This window comes from Monopterus albus, unplaced genomic scaffold, assembly GCF_001952655.1.
Source record: "Monopterus albus unplaced genomic scaffold, M_albus_1.0 scaffold1.1, whole genome shotgun sequence".
NCBI classification, from domain to species: domain Eukaryota; kingdom Metazoa; phylum Chordata; class Actinopteri; order Synbranchiformes; family Synbranchidae; genus Monopterus; species Monopterus albus.
In genome coordinates this window covers 2,275,877-2,297,310 of record NW_018127881.1, presented here as the reverse complement: position 1 = coordinate 2,297,310, position 21,434 = coordinate 2,275,877, and the positions used below count along the sequence as shown (strand labels likewise).

General features: G+C 40.5%; 1 protein-coding gene across 1 annotated transcript; it reads right to left on the bottom strand.

The window, feature by feature from the left end:
- Positions 1-3,762: 3,762 nt before the first annotated feature.
- Positions 3,763-16,105, bottom strand: LOC109957522 (CTTNBP2 N-terminal-like protein). Its single transcript, XM_020595875.1, has 7 exons — positions 15,995-16,105; positions 13,305-13,409; positions 6,920-7,153; positions 6,188-6,295; positions 5,632-5,820; positions 5,347-5,517; positions 3,763-5,203 (listed from the first exon to the last, which is right to left on the bottom strand). Exons 1-7 carry the CDS (start codon positions 16,031-16,033, stop codon positions 4,238-4,240), a joined length of 1,812 nt encoding a protein of 603 aa, XP_020451531.1. The 5' UTR covers positions 16,034-16,105; the 3' UTR covers positions 3,763-4,237.
- Between the last annotated feature and the right edge of the window lie 5,329 nt (positions 16,106-21,434).

The following is a 21,434-nucleotide window of genomic DNA, read 5'->3' as shown; positions in this document are numbered from 1 at the left end:
AATGCACATGCTGCCTTTATACCATATGACTCAAGGTAAGAGAGTAAACATCTTCCTCCTGGCTCCAAGCACCTGAACTGCTCTTCTTATGCCACTAACTCCACACTAACTCCTAACTCAAGGACATTTCTGGCTAGTATCTCTGCTATTTGGTGCTTGGTATGTCTAGCAGGAAGAGAGGGACACTGTCAATTGTATACTGTATGAGTATATAAGAGTGTGAGGTCATTTTAATTAGTTCAAATCCAGGCGTGTTGGTTAGAAGCCTACGTAAAGGTCAAAAACAATACAGCTTCCTAAAAATACCACAGCACAGGGGAAAATATGTGTGTGGCCTGGTAATACTGATGCTGTGGGGACATAAATCTTTTGACACAGTCACACTGTGGGGACTTGACATCCTTATGAGGATAAAAAGCAAGTCCCCCAAACACCAAGCATTACATTTTAGATTGATGACTTGGTTTAGGGTTAGGCATGTAGCGGTTATGGTTGAGGTTGGGGCTTCAGGAATTGAATACAAGTCGATGTAATGTCCCATGAAATGATAAAAACACACTGCATGTGTGTGTGAGAGAAAGAGAGAAAGAATACAAATTGTTCAGTAAAATTTTCCAGGTTGTGTTGCTGGACATTTTGACTTTATTCTATATTACACACACACACACAAACACAGCCCAGTTGTTTGTCCTTCAGTTATGTCATTTCTGGATTTGGAGCAACCCTCAGATCCACATTACACGTGGCACTGTTTTCCTAGAAGAAGCTATGGATTCTATAGTGACAACCATATAACAAATTGCTTTACAGAGAGCAGGTGATGGTGGCGATAACGCTCGCCATCCAACCATACCTCTCGTTCTTTCTCACTTTATGCCAGCTCCATCTGTGGAGTTTTAGAAGCTTATTGTGGGGACCTGAGTCATCTCTAGGCCCATCTCGTGGTCTGGGCTAAAATTAGACAGTGAGGGAGAAAAGAAAAAGAAAACAAAAAAGAGATTTGGCCACAGCACAGATGACTGCTCGCGTTACAGTGATATTGATCTTGTTCTGGGGCCTGTGCAGTGACAGTTATCACTGACAGACAAGAAAACGGAAGACTCAACAAATGTTTTGTTTTCTCAGAACAGGTCTACAATGAGTAGGCTGTAAATTAACGTTTTAATTCATGACAGGTTACCTGCTCTCCCCTTGACTTTAGTGTTGTCATTTCATTCATAAAACATGACACTGCAGCCTCTAGACCATGGGTCTTGTTGTATGTCTACTATTGTGCACCACAGTCATAAAGTACAGCACTTACCAAGTTCACCCAGGAGGGACAGGTGACCTGTATAAAGTCAGTGTTGGTGTATTAATTCATACGAAGACATTTCAGGTCAACACAGATATGTATGTAGGACAAGTTTGAAAAGTGAGGCATTAGTAGTACTAAAAGCCAAAACCAAAAAAGAACATATTGTACAAGCTATCATTGGCATTTATCTTACTAACTGCCAGTGGTTTTGGGATTTTTCCCAACAAATTATAAGATCTCAAAACCCAGATTTTTATGTCTTCTGCTGAATGTTGTCTCCCCACAAAGGATGACATTTCGCTAGTGGAGAGTGAGCAGACATGCTGGTAGTGACAGCAACCAGGATGTGGCCCCTCACAGCTCATCAACCTGATCCTGTGTTTATGGAGGTTGAGAAAAAAGGGGCTGTGCTGGAGATCCAGGCGTGCCTGTGCTGGATTTGGGATGCGGCCGTGCTTTCCTACACTGGAATGTTAATTAGGTGAGCAGAGGAGAGGTGACCCATCCTGTTATCCAGCCAACCCTTCCCTGACGACCAGGAGGGGGATTTAATTTGATGGAAAGCCCCGTCAGCATATGCTGTGCATTTGTCTGCTGGTCAATGAGAGACACTATATATACTGTGGCATGATAGAACACAAAATATATCTATCAAATAATTGCTTCTCTTTGTACCTTTTGTTCACATTTGCATTTGCATCTGTAAGCAGCCACCACCACCCAGGTTTTCTATTAAATTGCATCACAAGCTACCACAAGAACACTGTTTATAGTTGAAGCAATACAGGGCATGTAATTACAGCGCAGTCCACTTAAATGTTTCACAACTAAGGAGCAGGAGATGAGTCTTGCTTCAGCACCTCACTATAATCAGTCTGCAGACACTTTAAACACAAATACAGAATTGGTAAACTTACATTCATAAAATGCACAGTGCCACTGAATATTTGTTTTTACAAAGTAATAACATAAAACCCAAAATATTAACCCAATCTCTTATGGTTATACTGTATGTGCAGTAAATTGTTTTATTATCTTTAGTGCTGTTTATTTGATAAATTCCAAAAACTGTCATTATTTTAAAGATTGTATGGAAAAGCAGCATGAAACTAACATACATGAGATTTTTTTTGTTTTTTAATCAGGTGCTTTACTTGTATTTACAAATATATCCTTAGTATAAATGATGTAGTTCACTATTAACATGGGCTTTTGCTTACTATCTTTTCCTTCTAATATCTATTATGGTGCTAGTTCATATTAATACAATTGAAAAGATCAAGTTTATTATCACCAGGAGAGACAGAGTAACAAATATCTAGAGTTACAATTCATAGATGGCTATTCAATACTGCCCTCTAGAGGACAGCCTGTGGCTGTACAGTACTAAAAATACTTCATAATAATTTAAAACCTCATGATATCATCATGCTTTGATCCAAATTCATTTATATTTATTTAAGAAATTCGTTCAATAGTCCTTTTTCAACCAAAAACTTTCAAATTCATTAAGTAACATTTTAAAAAATGTTTTTAAATCATTTTCTTATTTGATTATTCATATTATTAGGGACTAATAAATCCATCACTATCTAATGGTCACATATAATTGCTTCAAGTGTATAAACACATGAATGATGAATACATGACATTCTTTGGGATTAATTTATTAAATCTGTCACGTTCCAGCATATACAATACTGTGTAGGATCTGATAAAAGAAAAGATACCAAACATGGCAGTTGTTATATAACATTAATCAAAGCCTTGGTTCACTGTAGAATACTTGTTTTCTAATGTTTTCTTACAAATGAAAAGGCAAAACAGAATCTGACTCCGATTGTAAACTGTACAAATGTGAGCGCGTCTGCATCTGAGCAACTGTGACCACATCTGAGCCTTTATGAACTTTATCATAATTACGCAACATTAATGTAATATGTGAACAATGCGCAGTACAACACTTATGTGATTAGCTGTTGTATAAGACTATCATACATTAATAACTAAGGAACATTGATAAAGTTAACTATACATTTTTATTTAAAAAAATACAGTTATGTATAAACTGTACAATAAGAATGTAACATACATTGGTCCAAGGATGACTTATTACATTTGGTCTGAAGATTACTTGAGACAAAGTACTGGTGAGGGAGAGCGCAAACCTCCACCATAAAAGCAATATTCCCATGATAGTTGGACCCTCAATGATTCCTTGACAGTGAAAACCTACCCCTAGCATTTGGAATCACACTGATATCATTGTTAGTTTGAAAGTTATTCAAGTATAATGATATTTCATAATGGCTGTTTTCCTCAGGATGTAGCTCAGTAACTTTTGAAGATGTGTCAAATCTGATGAGGGCATGCAAAACAACCTAATAGTCAAAAACAAGTCAAATATAGACCCAAAAAAAGAATGTTGAGACTAAAAAGAGATGAAAATAACTAAAAAAAAAAAAAAAAAAAAAAAAAAAAATTCATCCAGATCCATTTATTACTTTTTGAGTTATGTTGTGAACAGACCAACAAACAAACGCTGGTAAAACGTGCCGTGGCGGAGGTAGTTGTGTTATATTCTTTGGAGATATGACACCAGAAAAAACACTTAGTGTAATAGTACATTGTGCCCTATATACAGTACATGCATACATACAGTTCATATTGGCACATTTTGAAATTAAAACTGTAACTACTCATTAGTACCATCCCCTTAACCAATATCTAAAATTGTGCTCAGCACATACAGTTTCTATCTAATGTATACAAATAGCATAACGGTGTCTGAAGGGACCTCTATTCAAATAAGCAAAGAATATAAATCCTGTCATATACTGTACAAGACAATCTTAATTATGAGCCATGATGATGGTGATAAAGCATGATGTCACAAGCAGAGCAGCAGCTGAATAATTTACTGACTAATCAAATGATCTGTTAATTAGATGAAACTACCATGTCCAGCTCTTTGACTCCATCCTGGCTTGAGGTGAGGCCACAGCTGCCTGAGAGGGGGCTCTCAGTGAAATGGCTTGAAGACCTGGGTACTGCTGCTGGAGATGGAGGTGCCTGGGCCAGACTAGGCTTCTTAGGGGGGATGGGTGGAGGATTGCCCCTGTCTGCCCTGGGGATGGTGGGCGATCTGATCCCCAGTGGAGGTGCTCCTGCAGCCCTTCCGATGACTGGTGATAAAGGTGCCGTCATGCTACGGTAGTCTGTACCAAAGGGTGAATTGTTTGGTGCTGCAAGCTTCGGTGTGGCACTCTGCTGAATGGTGGTGAAGCGAGACAGGACCTGAGTGACTGTGCTCCTGGCCAATTGTTTGACTGGGTTGGCATCTGGGGAGGAGCTGCTGGTCACAGGAGAGAGGTCCTTTGGTGAGAGGGGAGGAGCGGGTTGTGTGGCCTGGGACTGAGGCTCTGGGTCAGTTGGACCCTGGAATCTATAACGAGCAGCGTGGAAGCGCTGGTTGATCCCAGCCTGGTAGGGGGACTGGTAGCTACCAGGATTTGGGCTGCCTGGTTGGCGTTTGGCAAGGACAGGTGAGGCGCAGGGGGAAGAAGGAAGAAGAGCAGGAGGGGTGTCATTGCAGGAGGAGAAAGACATGTGGGTCTGACTTGGAGGTTTTTCATTCCCATTCTGTAGGCAAGCCATTTCTGAGAGGCTGCTGTTTGACCACCCGTTAGTCTCCAATGGACAATGGTGACCACTGACTTTTGGCTGCACATGTGGCTGGTTTCTCTCTTCTTCAGTGTCCTCGACCTTAATAGTGTCTAATGTTTTGTTTCCTGGAGGAACTTTTGTAGCCCACTCATTTCCCCCTGCCTCAGCAGGAGCTGTAACTACCCCTCTCATATTTCTTGTCATATTTGCCTCTTCCAGCTTCCTCTTCAGCTCTTCTACCTGATCATAAAACAGAGGGAAAATGTTTTCATAAAGCCGAAATGTCAAGTCTTCTCTTGAAATAAAATGGGATAAAATCACTTGAGTGAGTTAGAGTATGCAAAATGTACAAACTAGCAATGACCATATCACAGTGTCCACACCTGTTGTTGTAGCTGACAACAGTGAACTTCTTCCTTCTTTAAACGTGAGCGGAGCTGTTCTCGCTCTGTGTCAAACTCAGCCAGCTGCTCCTCCACCCTTGCCTCCATTCTTAGGGCTCTACGCTTCTCCTCCTCCAGCTCCTTCCTCAGGGCTTGACAAGCCTCCTTTTCCTAAATGAGAAAGTTGTTTTTTATGCAAATGCAAAATCTGACGAAGCTTAAAATTTGTAACATACTGAGGGGAAATAAAATAAATGGCCTAACTTGGATTTAGAATGTTAATACCTTGTCAAGTTTACGGCTCAGCTCAGACAGCCGGTGACCTTCCTCCAGCGCCCTGGTACTTGCCCACTTACACTCTTTGGCCAAAGCACAGGAGAGTTGTTTGTGCTGGGCTCGTTCTTCTTCTAGCTGGTCTGTAATCCGCCGCTGTTCTTTTTCCAGCCGCCGCACCTGGCTACGCTCAAATTCCAGCTAAAGAGACAGAGGCAGGAAACACAAAATACAGTACAACCTCAGCAAATGCTATGCAGATTATATGGGTCAAGTCACTAAATATCTGCTCTTTAATTGGGTAAGGACAGGATTCAGGGATGCTTTGTATTAAAGATTTATGACAGCATGGTCTGACACCCCGCCCTCTTTGGGGCTAAATAATGGATAAACTTCACTTAACTTGAATACCATGTTTCCATAGGAATGCTCACCCATTTTCTGGAACATTCACTGTTACAAACCTGGCAGAGGCTAAGTTACAATTAAAGACTCCAGTTAGATGTATACAGCACACTTTAGGCAAATGCTAGCAGAGCAGTCTACATCACTATTAACTAAAGGACACCTGCTGCTGTAAGCGTTCCCTCTCCTTCTCAAGGATGTAAGTGACATCATCTCCCTCTGCTGTGTCCTCAGCATGCCGCCTCTTCTCCTCCTCCAGATCTGCAATGACCTGAACCAAACACAGCAGGGAGACAGAGAGTTGGAAATGAAATGAAATGTCTGATCTGTTTGATACTGAGGTCAGTAATGCAGTGACTACATTATAAGCAAAGATGCTGCTGGCGACTCAGCTAAACAATTACATACCATAGCTCTTCTTTGGGTGTTTTCACAAAGTCAATAATGGAATCATTATGTTCAATAGCAAAACCATAAAAGGATAAATATGATATGAGACTGTTCACTTACATTTTAATCTGCTTTTTGGGTGTGTGTATATATAGGAAAGTTCATACTGAGAAAAAATGGTCTTTCCATCATTCCTGAAAATCATTCTGCAAACAAAACATTTCCAAAATATGGGTCAAGTTAATCTAATTAAATTCTGTGCTCCAAGATTGTTGCTCTGAGCACTGGATTTCTAATTTTTGTATTGTATATTTTTTTTGAAAAAAAACAAAACAAAAAGCATTATTAGCATTGCGCTTTACTGGCTGCCTTTTAGAGTTTTAGTATAGTCTCTACCCCTAAGGCCAATCTTTACTTTTTATGTATCCAACCATTTTTTTAAACTGTCCATGAACAACCAGCTCATTTTCCTGCTCCCAATTAAGAACCACACATCCATACTCACCCTTCTGTGCCTGTTCTCTGCTGCAGCCAGCTGGGCCAGCATCTTCTCTTGCATCCTCCTACAGTGGCTCACCACTAGTTTGAGAACCACCAGAGGGTTGGAGGTTGAGGAAGAACAGCCCATATCCTTGTTCTGGCCCCCCACAGCCTCGCTGTCTCTCTGCAAGGCCAGGAAGGGGTCGCTGAGGTTGTACCTGCCATAGCGCTCCTGGATAAACAGCTCTTTACGTTGGGCCTAAACAGATGACAACATGGTGCACTGAACAGGGGTGTATAGTAGGAAATGTTGAGCAGACTACCTCAGCTATTTATGCTTTTGCATGAAGTGCCTTTTCCAGAAAGTGCTTAAATGGATGAATTATAGTGAGTTGGTCATCTGGATTATCCCATGACTTCTCCTCTGGCCACCATCTTGGTGTTCACATTTATGGCTATGATCATCATTGGATGGGCTGCCATGAAATTAAGCATGTTAACAGGGTCATGCTAGAAATTAGCTCCAAGCACCTCTGTGGCTAAGTACAGTCTCAGAGATGTTAACATGGCCTTAACCTTTTAGTCTTGGTCTACCTTCTGCCTCACATTGCAAACTAGGAGTAGAACCAGTGTATGATACACAATGATCTGCAGTTTCTATACAATGGATTGGTGAACTCTAACCTAGTTGTGATCACTGATTGTATAAAAGATGAACAGTCTGATGGCTCCCAGAAGTGAAGTCAATCGCCCCCTGGTGGCTGGTTGCAGTACAGATCATAAAGCCTGCCCCCTCCACGTTAGGCCACGTTCACACTGCAGGCTGAAGTGGCTCAATTCCGATCTTTTTGCCCAAATGTGATCCATATCCGATTTCCTTATGACAGTGTGAACAGCACAAATCCGATTTTTTCAAATCCGGCCCAGGCCACTTTCATACGTGGTCCTAAATTGGATACATATCCGATGTTTTGCAATGCGACTTCAGTCTGAACGACCAGGTCGCATTTCATGCGATATTTATGTCATTGAAATGCGACAGACGTCACAATTCTGCGCTGGAGGAGGCGAGGCCATAAGCAATATTTGTGCTCTCCTTCTTCTTGATATTCTTATCATTATTTCTTTATTTCGATTGCACATTAACTGGTACATCGCTACGCACATACTATCACAAGCCGCATCCATTTTTATTTTCGCAAACACAGTATGCTGCGTCTGACGTCCTCTTCTGCGCATGCGGGTCACCTCAGGGCCATATACCGTTCACACATGAGACAGATGGCAGTCGCATTTAAATGACAGTGTGAACAACAGCGCAAAAAAATCGGATTTCGGCAAAAGATCCGATCTGAGCATTAAGACCTGCAGTGTCTTAGAGGATGGGACGTAAGGCAAATTAAAAACTCAAAGTACAAATCAAAAAAATTTTCCCCAGCAGTGATTTCTTTTGTATTTGCTAGATATCATCATGCTGATTTGAAGTGGTCACCTTTCTGGTTAGTTTGTTTTTAATATGTTATTTGATGATATAAAAGGGGATGCATTTTGGATGATTTGACACCTTTGACTGGCAACCTAATACGTCACTCAGCTTCTCCATTGCTACTGTGCTGAATCTGGTTGCAAAATGGCAAGATGGACGCTGCCTTATTCATGTTATTTTGGCTTCCCTATGCATAGTGGAGGGAAGTAGTGACCTATTGCCCATATTTATATATATTTAATGGTTGCGATTAATTTGAGCCAGCATGATCATCAGATCAATTACTGAACTTTGAAGTTATGATATGATGTTATTCCCTGGCAGTTATGATTTTGTTGACACATGCTGTTATTTCTCTCTCATTTTACTACCGGTGATATATAAGAAATAGATAAAGGAAGGGGAAGAGAGAGAGGATATGCATAAAAGACCTAATACAAGAGAGTGTGCTAGCAGGAGGAAGGAGCAACAGATGGTGTGCGTCTGTCTATCTTTAGCAGGACAGCTGCTCTGGACTGAGCCTTGGACAAGGCAGACCTGTTCTGTTTAACTCATGACAAAGGAGGGATAATAGCAGCAAGACAGTTCAGAGTCAGCAGATGTCTATGGGGCTGACAGGAAAAGGGGCTGAAGTGAGAGAGAGGAGGGCTAAAGCAGAGCTGGCAATGTGTCCTTAGTGAGGTCTCAACAAGAGATTAGAGAGAACAGTATCCTTTCTTGGAGGGTGATGACACACCTCCTGATGACTGATACCAAGATTACGTTAATTGTTTAACGCACAGTCAAGATTGTGGATAGGCCTGCCATTTCACTGTTCTTACACTTTTAAACCCTTCTGTGGCTTGGTGCTGAACACATAGGTATGCCATGACCTTCACAAACATGAAATATAACTATGACTATTTTACCCAAGGTGCTGCACTGATCCATTTTCTCCTCTAATGCCAAGTATTAACATATGCAAGTACTGATCCTATACCTTTTCTTAATACTCCACTTTTCCAAAATTTACCATCTGCCTAACTTACTGAAATCTATCATTATACTAATAACAAATCAGTTCAAACTATCTTCCATGAGATGTCACAGGCTTCATGTGATTTTTCTACATCTGCAGTTGTAGCACATCTGGCACAAAAAGAGGTGGGCAGGGCTGTGGGGCTTTGCTGCTGTTACTTGATCCAGTCTGCTGACAACAGTGTGAAGGCAGATCAAACAGCGTAGAGGGGTGAAACAGGAAAACACAGGGTGCCCAGGAGAATTAAAAAATGCCTCTCAAATGTATGCACTATCTACAGCCCACTTAGCAACTCAACAACAGGTCTGTGTGCAATTCATACATCCTGTAAATCTGGAATGTAGTCCTTGTTCTCACTCTGTGGATATAAGGCTACAGCTCTCACATCTGATCAGCTTAGAAAATCATGACATCTGTTTGCAAAAAAATCTTTTTGGAATGCATACTTGCATGAATGTGATTTAGAAATATTGAAGCTGAAAATATAATACTTTGAGCAAGATTTTGTACTACCCATCTTTGTTAGGATGAGTTGCCTTTTTGTTTTTCTAAAAGGTAGATATCTAATTTTGAAACTACTTCTTCAAAGAGAACTCCATCTACAGACTTGGCCTACAACCCGTTTCTGTCGGTGACTGTCTGATATGTCATCTTATCGTTGGAGATTAAATAAGCTTAGATTAGTTTTCACTTTGTCACTATGGGTTATTGAGTATAGATGTGAAGATTGGGGGGGGATTTTTATCCATTTAAAAGTAAATCAACAACACAATTTGCACAATAAAGTGCACCTTCTTAAGTGACTCTACTCATTATGACTCTCACTGACTAAGCTATTAATTGGGATAGTAGTTTGAAACATGCAAACATACAAAGAAAACATAATGTGGTTGTTTTTTGTATTTATCCACTTTTTACCCATTGTCATAGGTGGAAAATTGGTCTTTAAATTCTCAGGGTTCTTTCTGCTCCACAGGACCCTTGTGGCACAAAGTTTCACACGTAAGCATAGGTTCAATCTCTTTCTCAGTTCCCTCCCAAGTCCATCAATGCACAGACAGACATCTACAACACAAATATTAGGAGGCGGGGGGATGAACATTACTGAACACCTAACACCCAAATCTACCGCAGTTTATTCACTGCATCAAACTGTACAAGTACAATACCCATAAACATTCAATGCATGGCTGTTCTGCATCATTGTCTACGTCTATTATTCATGTCTTTGTCTGTTGGCTACAGTTCTTGGCAAACTGTGTGCTTTTGCTTTGGAAGCCGTCTTTGTGCCATGGCTACACTGGTTTCAATCAAGCTAATCTTTTGCTGACACATGCCTGGACTCTTTCAGTCGTGCAATGTTGGCGACGAGATCTGTATAATACTGTGGGAAGGTGATATATGAACTTCTTACCCTAGAGTGCTATTTATTTCAGAGCTGCTTAGGCAAAATCATAAATAGTCTTAAAGGCTTGTGCATGTAATTAAAATGATCTGCAATGAACATGGATAACTGAAAAATACTATAAAATCAAGTTTCCCCATTTCAGAGCTGCCCTACACATAAGGTAGCTAACCTGTTTGACGTATGTCCCTTTGGACGTTCTAGTCAACAATGCTATGTGAACTCAACAGTTAAAGGCCCATTTCCATATCTGAATTCTCTTTGAGCTTAAAAGACTCATATTTTTTTACCAAAGCAATGACACTACTGGATCTCAGCAGGTCTTTGTGTGCCAAATACAAGTGTTGCCAGAGACTAACTTCCTTTTGAAAACCACAGCATGAGCAGCTGCAGAAGTGAGTCACAGGGGGAAAAATGCAGCGGATAGTTAAAATGCCATTAATAGTTCTGCATAATTAATTATAAAAGACCATAGAAAAACCACATAACTAACCTTGCATCCTGTACTTAGACTAGTCCTGTCATAAAGCACTGATAAGGATGTTTGTAAAGTTTTAAAAACACTCAGACACATGCAAACTCTCCAGTTTTTATAGGCTACTTTTAACCAAATGAGCAATGGTATGCAAAGCAGAGAAGTGAACAGTTTACCATGTGATGGACAGATTATTAAAGAACACATTGGTGTTATCACCATGGTAATTTGTGGTTAAACTAAACATTTCTTGCATGACACTCAGCAGTGACACGTCGGTTAAGACAACATGAGTAATATTTCTGGACATACTTCTCTAAATACTGTAGGTCCAATTGCAGTTTTATTATTGGAACAAGACTAAGATTCTGCAGCACGCTAGCAGCTATGTTAGGCTGTACTCTGTACTTTTAGCAAAATGCTAATGTCAGCACTCGACATACTGGCATACAAAGACAAATCTAGCATGCTAATGTTTAGAAGGCACAGTATGACATTTACAGTGGTCATTCTCTTTGCCATCCAGATATCATTGCCAACCACAAAGTCCAGTGTTTGTTTGTTTGTTTGTTTGTTCACAACATAACTCAGAAAGTATTAATAGATTTTGATCTAATTTTGGGGGGAAGTAGGGTATGATCCATGGAACAATCCATTGGGTTGGCGGTGATGTGGATCCACGAGTTTGGCATAGGGCCAATTCATAGTTTTGAGTCGTGTGACTGGCACTGAGTCCTGAAGGGTAGTAAAATCATTCCAACATGGCAGCTAACACTGGACACTCGATCGAACTTCAGCATGGGCCTGTTAACTTGCTAGTTACGGTAGGGGAACTGTCATACCTAACAGCCATTCTTTTTAATTTGTGCCCAAATTTCACTGCCTGTGGTTTAAATCTAATCACCACGGTGGTGGTCGTGTGAGCTAGCATGTGAATCAAGAAGGTGAGTGGCGCTAACAAAACAAAGTACTGAATCATAGAAATAAAACCTTATTTTCAAGTTCCTTCATACCGGTTACATTCTAAAGCACAAATAAACACAGCCACATCTCAGCACAATGCTGCAGGAAGGATTTTATATGAATGCAGCCAAAGCTCAGGCTTCATCCTCTTTTCTGCCCTGCACTTTGTGTGTGTAGCTAAGCCTCGTACTCAGTCAAACAGACAGACACTCATTATCACGGTCAAACTACAATGGCAGTTTTGCTTTTAGGTGTAATGGCATTATGGGGAGAGGTTTGCACTTTCTAAGTGCTGTCTAGTTACTCTTTGTTTACTGCTTTCATATGAGGGTGAGACTCAAGTTTCCGCATCACCAAAACCTTAACTGAACAGCAGGGGAGTGTGAAGTTGTTCAACCCACTGCAAAAACACTCCCACACAGAAAGGATCCATTTTCTTTCCCTCCCTGCAATTTATTTCTTACAGGTTAGTGATTATACCCTTAATGAAAGCACTGTTAACACTGCAGCACTGATACAGTCCCAGGCCTGCATGGGTTAACAATCTGTGCTGGTGGAGCCATGAAAGAAGCACAGCCATATTCCCCTCGAGCTCAAGTTAAGGCCAGCGTTTATTTGTTCACTCCTCTCTCTCTCTCTCTCACTGAGTCAGCAGGCACCCTGTGTGCTGTATTGCCTTAGATGGCCACATCTCAGGAGAGATGAAGGAATGTGGCCTAGACACAACACATGAAGTAGGCTCTCTTACATGGCTGCGCTCTGGTTTGTTCTTTCACTGGTGCAAATTACATGAGTAAAGGGAACAGCATTCCAAGAGTGCAACAGCTGTAAATATTAATAGTGAGAATAAGTTCTGCAGTGTTGTATAAATGTCTCAGTAAGGTAAATGCTGCATCATTAGGTTGTTTATTCACTGTTTATCTTGAGGTTGTGGTTTATTAAGAGCATCATGGGAGGTGCAGTGTTACTGAAGTAAGTTGACAAGCCTAGAGAGGGTGAGGGTTTGATATTAACAAGCAAAGAATCACTCAAACATTATGTTAACAGCTCCATTGATGGGTACCTTTAGAGCATCAATGACCAGGTCCCGGGCCTCCAGCTCTCCCTCCAGGATGCTGAAGAGCATCAGCAACTCTGGCTTGGTCAAACTGTCTATGTTCAGCATGGACTGTGAGGGAACAAGATGAAAGAAAAGAAGTTGGTTGTCAAATTGAATTTAGATTTTCTTAAAATTGATGCAAATGGACACATGAGGTGTTTTATATTATTCTTACTAGGGCTGACCCTGATAGTCAACTAGTCGAATCATTAGTCGCGAGACCTGTCAGTCAACTGTGGCTCTTCTGGTTGAGCCTTTGTTTATATTTTATTTTATTTTTTTTGTCATCTGTTTTTCTTTTTAAAGAAATTAAAAGAACAATCAAATAGTCACACTCAAGAGCCGACTCCAGTTGACTGGTAAAATCCTTGGTTAGGTACAGCCTTAATTTTTACACATAAAAAGAATTACTTTACTTGTACTTCATTTATTCTATCAGATAACTATACCATTAGAAGAGAGGAAACACTGAGAAACTACTAGTCACTGCTTCTTGTGTTCTCCCACAACAGTTTCTGTTCTTTCATTTTCTTCTTGAAGCAAAGCTCTGTGTTTTTCAGTGCTGTAATCTCACAGCTGTGTTGGTTCTGCTGACAAGCCCCGCGGTATCCACACCTCAAATGTCCAACCACACTCTGGCCATGTGAACATATGCTGGCCCCTCTTTGAAATAACATCAAAGCTGTCGATGTTCTTGCACCAAGCATCCTTTTCATTCCAAACACATGCCACTTAGGTTGATTGGCAACTTTTAAATTGCCCGTAGGAGTGAACGTTGTGTGTGTGTGTGTGTGTGGCTGTCTGTCTCTATGTGTTATACAGTACCAGTGCTCTGTTGGAGCGCTGGTACTGTATAATGACAGGCAGGAGCCACCAGCCTTTATATTTCAGCTTTTAACTACAATATTTCCCAGGGATCTTTAATACCATCATCATCACTCTTATCGTCAACCCTTATTTCCACAAAAAATCTGAGTGAGAGCAAGTTCTCATTTATAACGGTGCCCATTCTCAAATGCACAAAACAGCAATAACAGTATAACAACACAAAAATAAAATAATCAAAAAATATATTACTGTTGTGGCATTCGCAAAACTTTACTGGCACTCATGTAGAGCACTATGCAGAAGTGAGAAGAGGAATGAGCATGGCCCTGGTGAAGTGCACCTACTGTACAGCCTAATTCCTGCAGCACCATCCTCTCACAAAGAAAGCACACAGTATCTTCGTTCTGCCTTCACCAGCACTCATGGTTGTGGCTTAACCACACGGATAAAAATGCTAAATACACTACAGAATACACACCTCCCTTGGTTTTGGTTTAAAGTCTTGCTTGCTAATTTCACAGGCTGCTGTAATCACTGTGAGAAAAGTGTGCACTGTCTTATGATAAATGTCTAGCTCAGCAGGAGCCTACATGTGTTGTCAAGCTTCTTTAGACCCTCTTCATTTTAATATTACTTTACCTAATCCCCTGAGTTTGAGCTAGTAATCATAAGGGTATACAAACGGGGAGTGATAGCATGGGAAATACAAATATTCCCACATGTTCTGGTAGCTCCACTTCCACTTATAATAATCCTTTTATCCACATTTGTTTTAAGCCTGGATAGCCATGTACCTTGTCTGCAACACTGTAAACCTATGGAAAACACAGCAGAGTTTATTGCAAAAACATGTGCTTTGCACCACTGGAAAGAGACCCTTGGTTTGTGAGCAGCTGGTTGTACTCTCTGTGTAGATGTTAAGGTGAAAATAAACCTTCGTCACCCAGATCAGACAAAAGGCCCATTAAATATTCTTTGTTTTCAATCTGAAGACAGTTTGCTCATCAAGTCATGGCCTACTAATAATATCCAGAGTATTTTAGAATGTAGTAGAACTACTTTATGATGATAGGTGCCAAGTAAGTTTAAGTACACTTAAAATTAAGGCACTGCATTGTTCAGTTCCGCAAACTGCCTTATCTCTGAAATTATAAGAAACGGTATGATTTTGTATGATTCATATCACACACTGTGAAACCTCTAGGGTTCACAGACTCTGATACTAAATGTGGGTCAACTGGAGGGGAAGTACAGCCTGAGAGGTCTGGTCAGTTTCCAGCCTTCTATAAGGCTGCAGCATGTCTGGAGCCTAAATTGGATTTGGTAACCAACCTAATTTTTGTGTAGTCTACTTGCTTACTCACTTAGCTTCCTACCTACACCACTTGCTTAAGGCCTAGTCTTAAAACATATTAAATACGGATACACTGAACTGTATTGGATTTAAAAAGGCGTTATTTGACACCTCGAGCCACTGTAAAATTGATTCAAGAAGCTCTATGATGAAGATCAGACGGTCATCAGTGCCTGAGTGAAGAAGAAGATGACATGTCACTGTCGGTTTTCTTCTTCGCTGAAGCGATAAATAGTCTAAGTTTAAAGTGTTTTAGGACATTTTTTGCACAAAGCACATCCTCTTGTCATTTGATTTTAAGAAAGACCCAGACCAAACAGTTCGGCCTGTAGACTTGGCGACTTCAGCTAACAATTGCATCTTTTTTCTTTTTTTTTCTGAGCAAAAGTGTCTAAAACACGGCGAAACACTGTAAATTATCGCCTCTAACGTCACACTATCCATATAAACGCGTTTTCTGTAGGCTTCTTACCTTCATGTTGATATCTGAAATCTTTGAAAAGTCCAGCATGAACTTTTCTCCTGTCGTCCTGTTGTTTCACTTGATTTTGCGTCCTCTGATTCCGTCGCTGTGGAACACTGAACGGACAAGTACTGCTCTAACAGACAGCCAAACCAGCCAATAGCCGAGAAACAGCCCCGGCAGACGACCAATAAAAAACGAGCTTTTGGCAAAAGGGGCAGGGCCAGAGACATCCCACCTCTAGGAGTTTGGCTGGAGTCTTTGTTTAATGTTATTTTAGTCACTGCCTCCTCTTAAAGAATACAAGGTAGTTAAGAACTTTACAAATACTTCGCTATACGAAATTAGACTCAACGTGTGTTTTTGGTAATAAGCTAGACAGATCAACCTAAATACTGTACACAAGTAGATCAACGTGAGATTTAAGAAAAAAGGGAAGATTCACAAAACTGTGGAAAAACTGAAATGCATAAACCGAATACAGTTATTTTACAGATTAGACCTATGTAAAGAGAGCACAGAAATACAATACGTTTACAGACAAAAGAATACAGATTGAAGTTTAACATAAAGGTATGAACAAGTAGTATTTATTTAACAGTTAGTATAGTGCATACATAACTAGTATAAACAGGAAACCTGGAGATAGGGTGATGTTTCATAGTTCTGGGCATTGTTTATAAATGTGATATTTCAGAAAGTTGAAGGCTTAATAACAAGAACAACCTTTGTATGTCCCAAGCATGTTTTTATACTTTTGGACAAGATTGTACAGGGCATAAGTGATGAAAATGTTACTGTATAATATGTTTGTAATAAATATTTTATATTTGACACATTTATTTGGTTTAAGATTATGCTATTTGAATTGTAGCTTCAAATTTCAGCCTTGAGTATATTATGGAGGAAGGTGGAGAAAGTATACACATCGTTTGTTTATGCAAAACTAGAAATAACACAGTGCACAAAATAATCAGGTTTAGGTGAAACCTCTCCCTTCACAGTTGTACTTAAGCTGATGTGCACAAGTACTGATAGTACAATATTGTAGCATTGGGAGTGGAGAGACACTTGGCAGGTTCCAAAGAATGCCTTAGGGGGAAAGCACCTAGCAGGATCCCCCATAATGCCCCACGGAACAGGATGTAAATAGTTCTGAGTTTTGGCGGGGTTCAGTGTGTGTGTGTGTGTGTGTGTGTGTGTGTGTGTGCCTGGTTCTGTTGTTGCTGTGCTGTTGCCAGAGGGGTAAAAAAGGCACCTCCAGTCTCCGGCTCCTTCCTCACGCTAGCTTACGGTTCACTGGTGTCAGAAGTGGTAAGAGCCACAGGAGGTGGCATGGCCTGAAGCAGAAGGCTCCACAGCTGCTGGAGAATTGCCTGCCACCCCGCTCTCAGCATGGGCCCACCAACATAAGACTGCCAATGGAGCCAGTAGTCCCTGCCAGGCAAGCCAGAGGAACCATGCCCAGTCAACACCACCCCGGCTTTGCAGGGAGACCCAGGACTGGCACCAGCCAACCAGCTGGCTGATCCAGAACTGTGAGCAGGTCAGTTCGAGCTAGGGGAAGCGGGACCAACCCTCCCCCTAGATGATAAACCAACCAGAGGGCTGTGTGGGGAGCTCCACTCTGCAGCGTGCCATCTTCTTCCCAGCCCCCAGGGTGAAGACGCTGAAGTTCTCTGGTAGGTGGGGGCACCGATGAACATGGGGACCCACCAGACCCAGGATGCTTGCAGCATGGGAGAGAGCTTTGTCTGTGTACAGTCCTGGATGGAAGAAGGGCTCACCCATTGTCAGCTGGAATCAATCCCAGCTGACAATGGGTGAGAGGCAGGGTACACCGTGGACAGGCCGCCAGTCTATCACAGGGATGACACTAAGAGACTGACAACCACACTGACTTTGCAACTCCTGTATCTTATTAGCAGTGTTCAGGAACAACACAACTGTAAGAGTCTAACTCTATAACTGTGGATGGTGCAGCTGTGTTGGTGTTTTTGTTGTTGACTGTGAGATGCAGAGCTCCAGGTGCCATATGACAAAAATCATGTGCTATTCACTGTGCTGTAGATCTGAAAATTTAAGGGTGCTTCATATGCAAGGTAGAGCCCTTCCTGTAATACACTACAGCTGCCAGTAGAGTGCAATGCTCACACAACTCAGTCAGTTATCGTATCATGCAGGGATAGATATAGACAGATTTCACAGTAACTGTATTTGACAGCACAGCAATAAAAGTTATTCCACTGATACACTCATGATAAATCTCTTCAGATAAGCCAAATACTCAGACTGTGATTTAAACTATAGCACTGTAGTCTTGTTGCTGGAAACTCTTGTGTGCACGTTGGTCTGTTTTACAGCAATTTGTTTTAAAGTTTCAAGATATTGTATCACCTTGTTTCAGTGCTAAATTGTCAGAGCACACACAAAAGAGCATCCTATTCATGACTATGCAGCATCATTTGGCTATTTGATAATTGTGTCTCTTTTTTCTCGCTCCTGCTATCTTGAGGCTATACAGAGTGCAAAGTCAGAAAATTGTCTCTCTGGATAGGCTGCTGGTGCAGGGAGCCTCTTCAGTCCTAATAGAGAGCCTCTATTTCAGGCTCTTCAATTAAGCTCCTCTGTTCAGCCTGTTGACTGGCTGCTGTGGAGAATCTGTGTCCTTGGAGTATTTGTCTTGTGTCCTTGTCTCCCTTTACCAAACAAATTACAGTGCAAAGATTTCAATTCATTTTTGTTTAGTCACAAACAAAAATGTGGGCATATTTGGCATACACTTTTACACTTCATGTGTAATATTTATTCAGCAACTACGAATTTGCTGTACTTGAGTATTTCAATTTCCAGCTGCTTTAATTCTTTTCCTTCTTCTCCACTACATTTCAGAGGGAAATATTATATGGAAGGACATTGAAAGCCACTGTACTGGAGTCAGATTCCCTGTGTGTTCAACATACCTGGCCAGTAAAGCTGATTCTGACACTGTATTACTCCACTGCATTTACTACAGATTTGTCATATGGTCTGTATGATATGTTTATAAAATATATTGTGCTGTTGATTGAATTACTTAATACATAAAACATTGAAAATTAACAGCGCCATGACCAGCTACAGCAGGAAAATGCTAATTGCACATTAACGCATCAATAATCCCATGATACACAATAGTACAAGGATCCTTTTTTGCATTATGCATACTTTTAGTTTTTATTACATTAGTGAGATTTTAAAAGCAGGGTTTTACTAGAATTGTTAATATTTTAGTATGGTCACTTAAGTAAAGGATCTGAATACATGCTCCACTGGATAAATATTACTGTATTCTTTGCATTTTCTTTTTCATTTTTGTGTATTTCTCATAAACAATCTAGGTTGTTAATGTGTAACAACTCACAAGACAGCTTACTGCTAAAACCCTGCAGTCCTACATATCCAACAACTCAACATTTTGAACATTTTGTTGCATCAGCATAGCTTTTTTTTTGTCCTTTGTACTTTTTCCACTCACATCTTCCCCAACACCCTTTCTTATCTCTATAGACTTAATCGCTGGCTGGGGTGTTTTTGTCCACAGCTTATTTTTCCAGAGGTATCCTGGCTTTCAGAGAGTTTCTAAATCCACGTCTTAACTGAACATTGACATTTAGCTCGGCACAGAGAGAACATCATGAAAAGAAAAATACACTTTGACTTTCAAAATAGCTGCTGAATGATAAAGGACATTTCCCCCAAAGGTTATGCTCAAATTGGGGCCTTGTCGGCAATATGAAAGCTGTTCCAGGTTCAGAAGAAAATGTTTCAAAAGTTTCCTCCAACCATACTGTATTCAGCCTTCAACTACTGGAGCCCCAATCAAACTTGAATGGATATACTACAAAACTTCAATCCCTCTTATTTTTGCAGTGTCAGTTCCCATTTAAGTGAAAGTATTCTGGTATTCAGAATGAATATTTCATCTCCATTTCACACCTGGCGCTCCATCATAGATGCCAGACATAATAGAGGGATAGAAAGAGGGAGTGGTAAATATAACACCAGAGTCTTGGCGGGAGCCGGTGACAATCTAGGACCTAATCTGAAGCAGTTATCAGCATCTGTTGCCTGGCACCCAGTTCTGTGGGGGCTTTAGTTATTCATCTATTGCTCTATATCTGTCACTTTTTTTTTTTGCATTTGATTCCCCATACATAGGATACATTCAAGAGTGTGGGAGGATGTAGCCTCTCGATACCCCCCGTGAGTCAGTCTGTCAGTATAGTATGCACATCTTTGTTGGCTCACTTCATTGCATGTTAAGCTGTGAAAGAGGTTAAGGTTGGGAAATGGATTTATTTTGCCATTGGCCATGTTAAATGTAAATTGCCCGAGAGCCTGACCTTGAAGCAGTCCTCATTAATCATTTGCATATCTCCAGGCTGGTAATGTTTCTTCAAGAAGTAGACTGTGTCAATGTTGCATTTGTTTTCTAATCATGTTGGCAGCTGGGTGTGAAATTAAATATCTTGCGACTGCTCTGTATTAATGCATTCGCTGTGTGTGCAGGCAAGTCACTTACAATGTTTTGATATAAGATAATGATTTGAACCCTAAAAGGTGGGAAAAACTAAATAAGTCTTCCCTGTTATCTCAGTTTTTCAATTACATGTTGACTTCAATTACTGAAAGATCAACATGATCTCCGGATGGATTAAATGAAAAAGACATAACCAATCTAATTTACAGTTGAGACAACAAGAAGTCTTGGAGCCTAGACAAACTGTAGTCCACCAGAGCACGAGCTCACAAAGTCAGAGCCGAACACAAATCACAGGCTTACGAGAGAGCAGAGACAAAGGTAGGTTTGGTGTGTAAAAAGTACTTTATCTGCACCATGGGTGACATTCAAACCAACTTTTTGACAAAGATCTTTTCATCCCAACTAGGACAACCCATTCCCATCAATCTGGATGCTCACTGCAGTCTTTGCTATCAAGGCATGTGAGTTATAAACTAAGAGCAGTCAGTATGGAACCTGGGAAATTTTATGTCTGTGCTGAGTACATCTCAGCTTCCTGCAGATGAGGGTTTTTTTTGTAAAGCATGTGGGGAGAAATACGCAATAAAGAAATAATTCAGTTTGACATGTACAAAGCACTGTACGGCCAACAATGTTTGATGTAATATCTTGTTTCAGTGAGAAATGATTGGCAAATACTCTATGAAGTCATCTTTTTTTTTTTACTGAGATGCCCAATTAAATAAAGACTTTTAAACATACTGCCTACTTTTTCAGATTTTTCTTACTTAAAATTTAAGGGCACCTTAAGGCTTTCTGGATTTGTTGGACGTTTTTTGGATTGCAAGCATGAGGTCTTATCTCTTTTCTTGCATCAACTAAACCTTGAAATGTGAGTTATGAAAGGCTTATACAAAAAAAATTAAAAAGATCATTGTTTCTCTG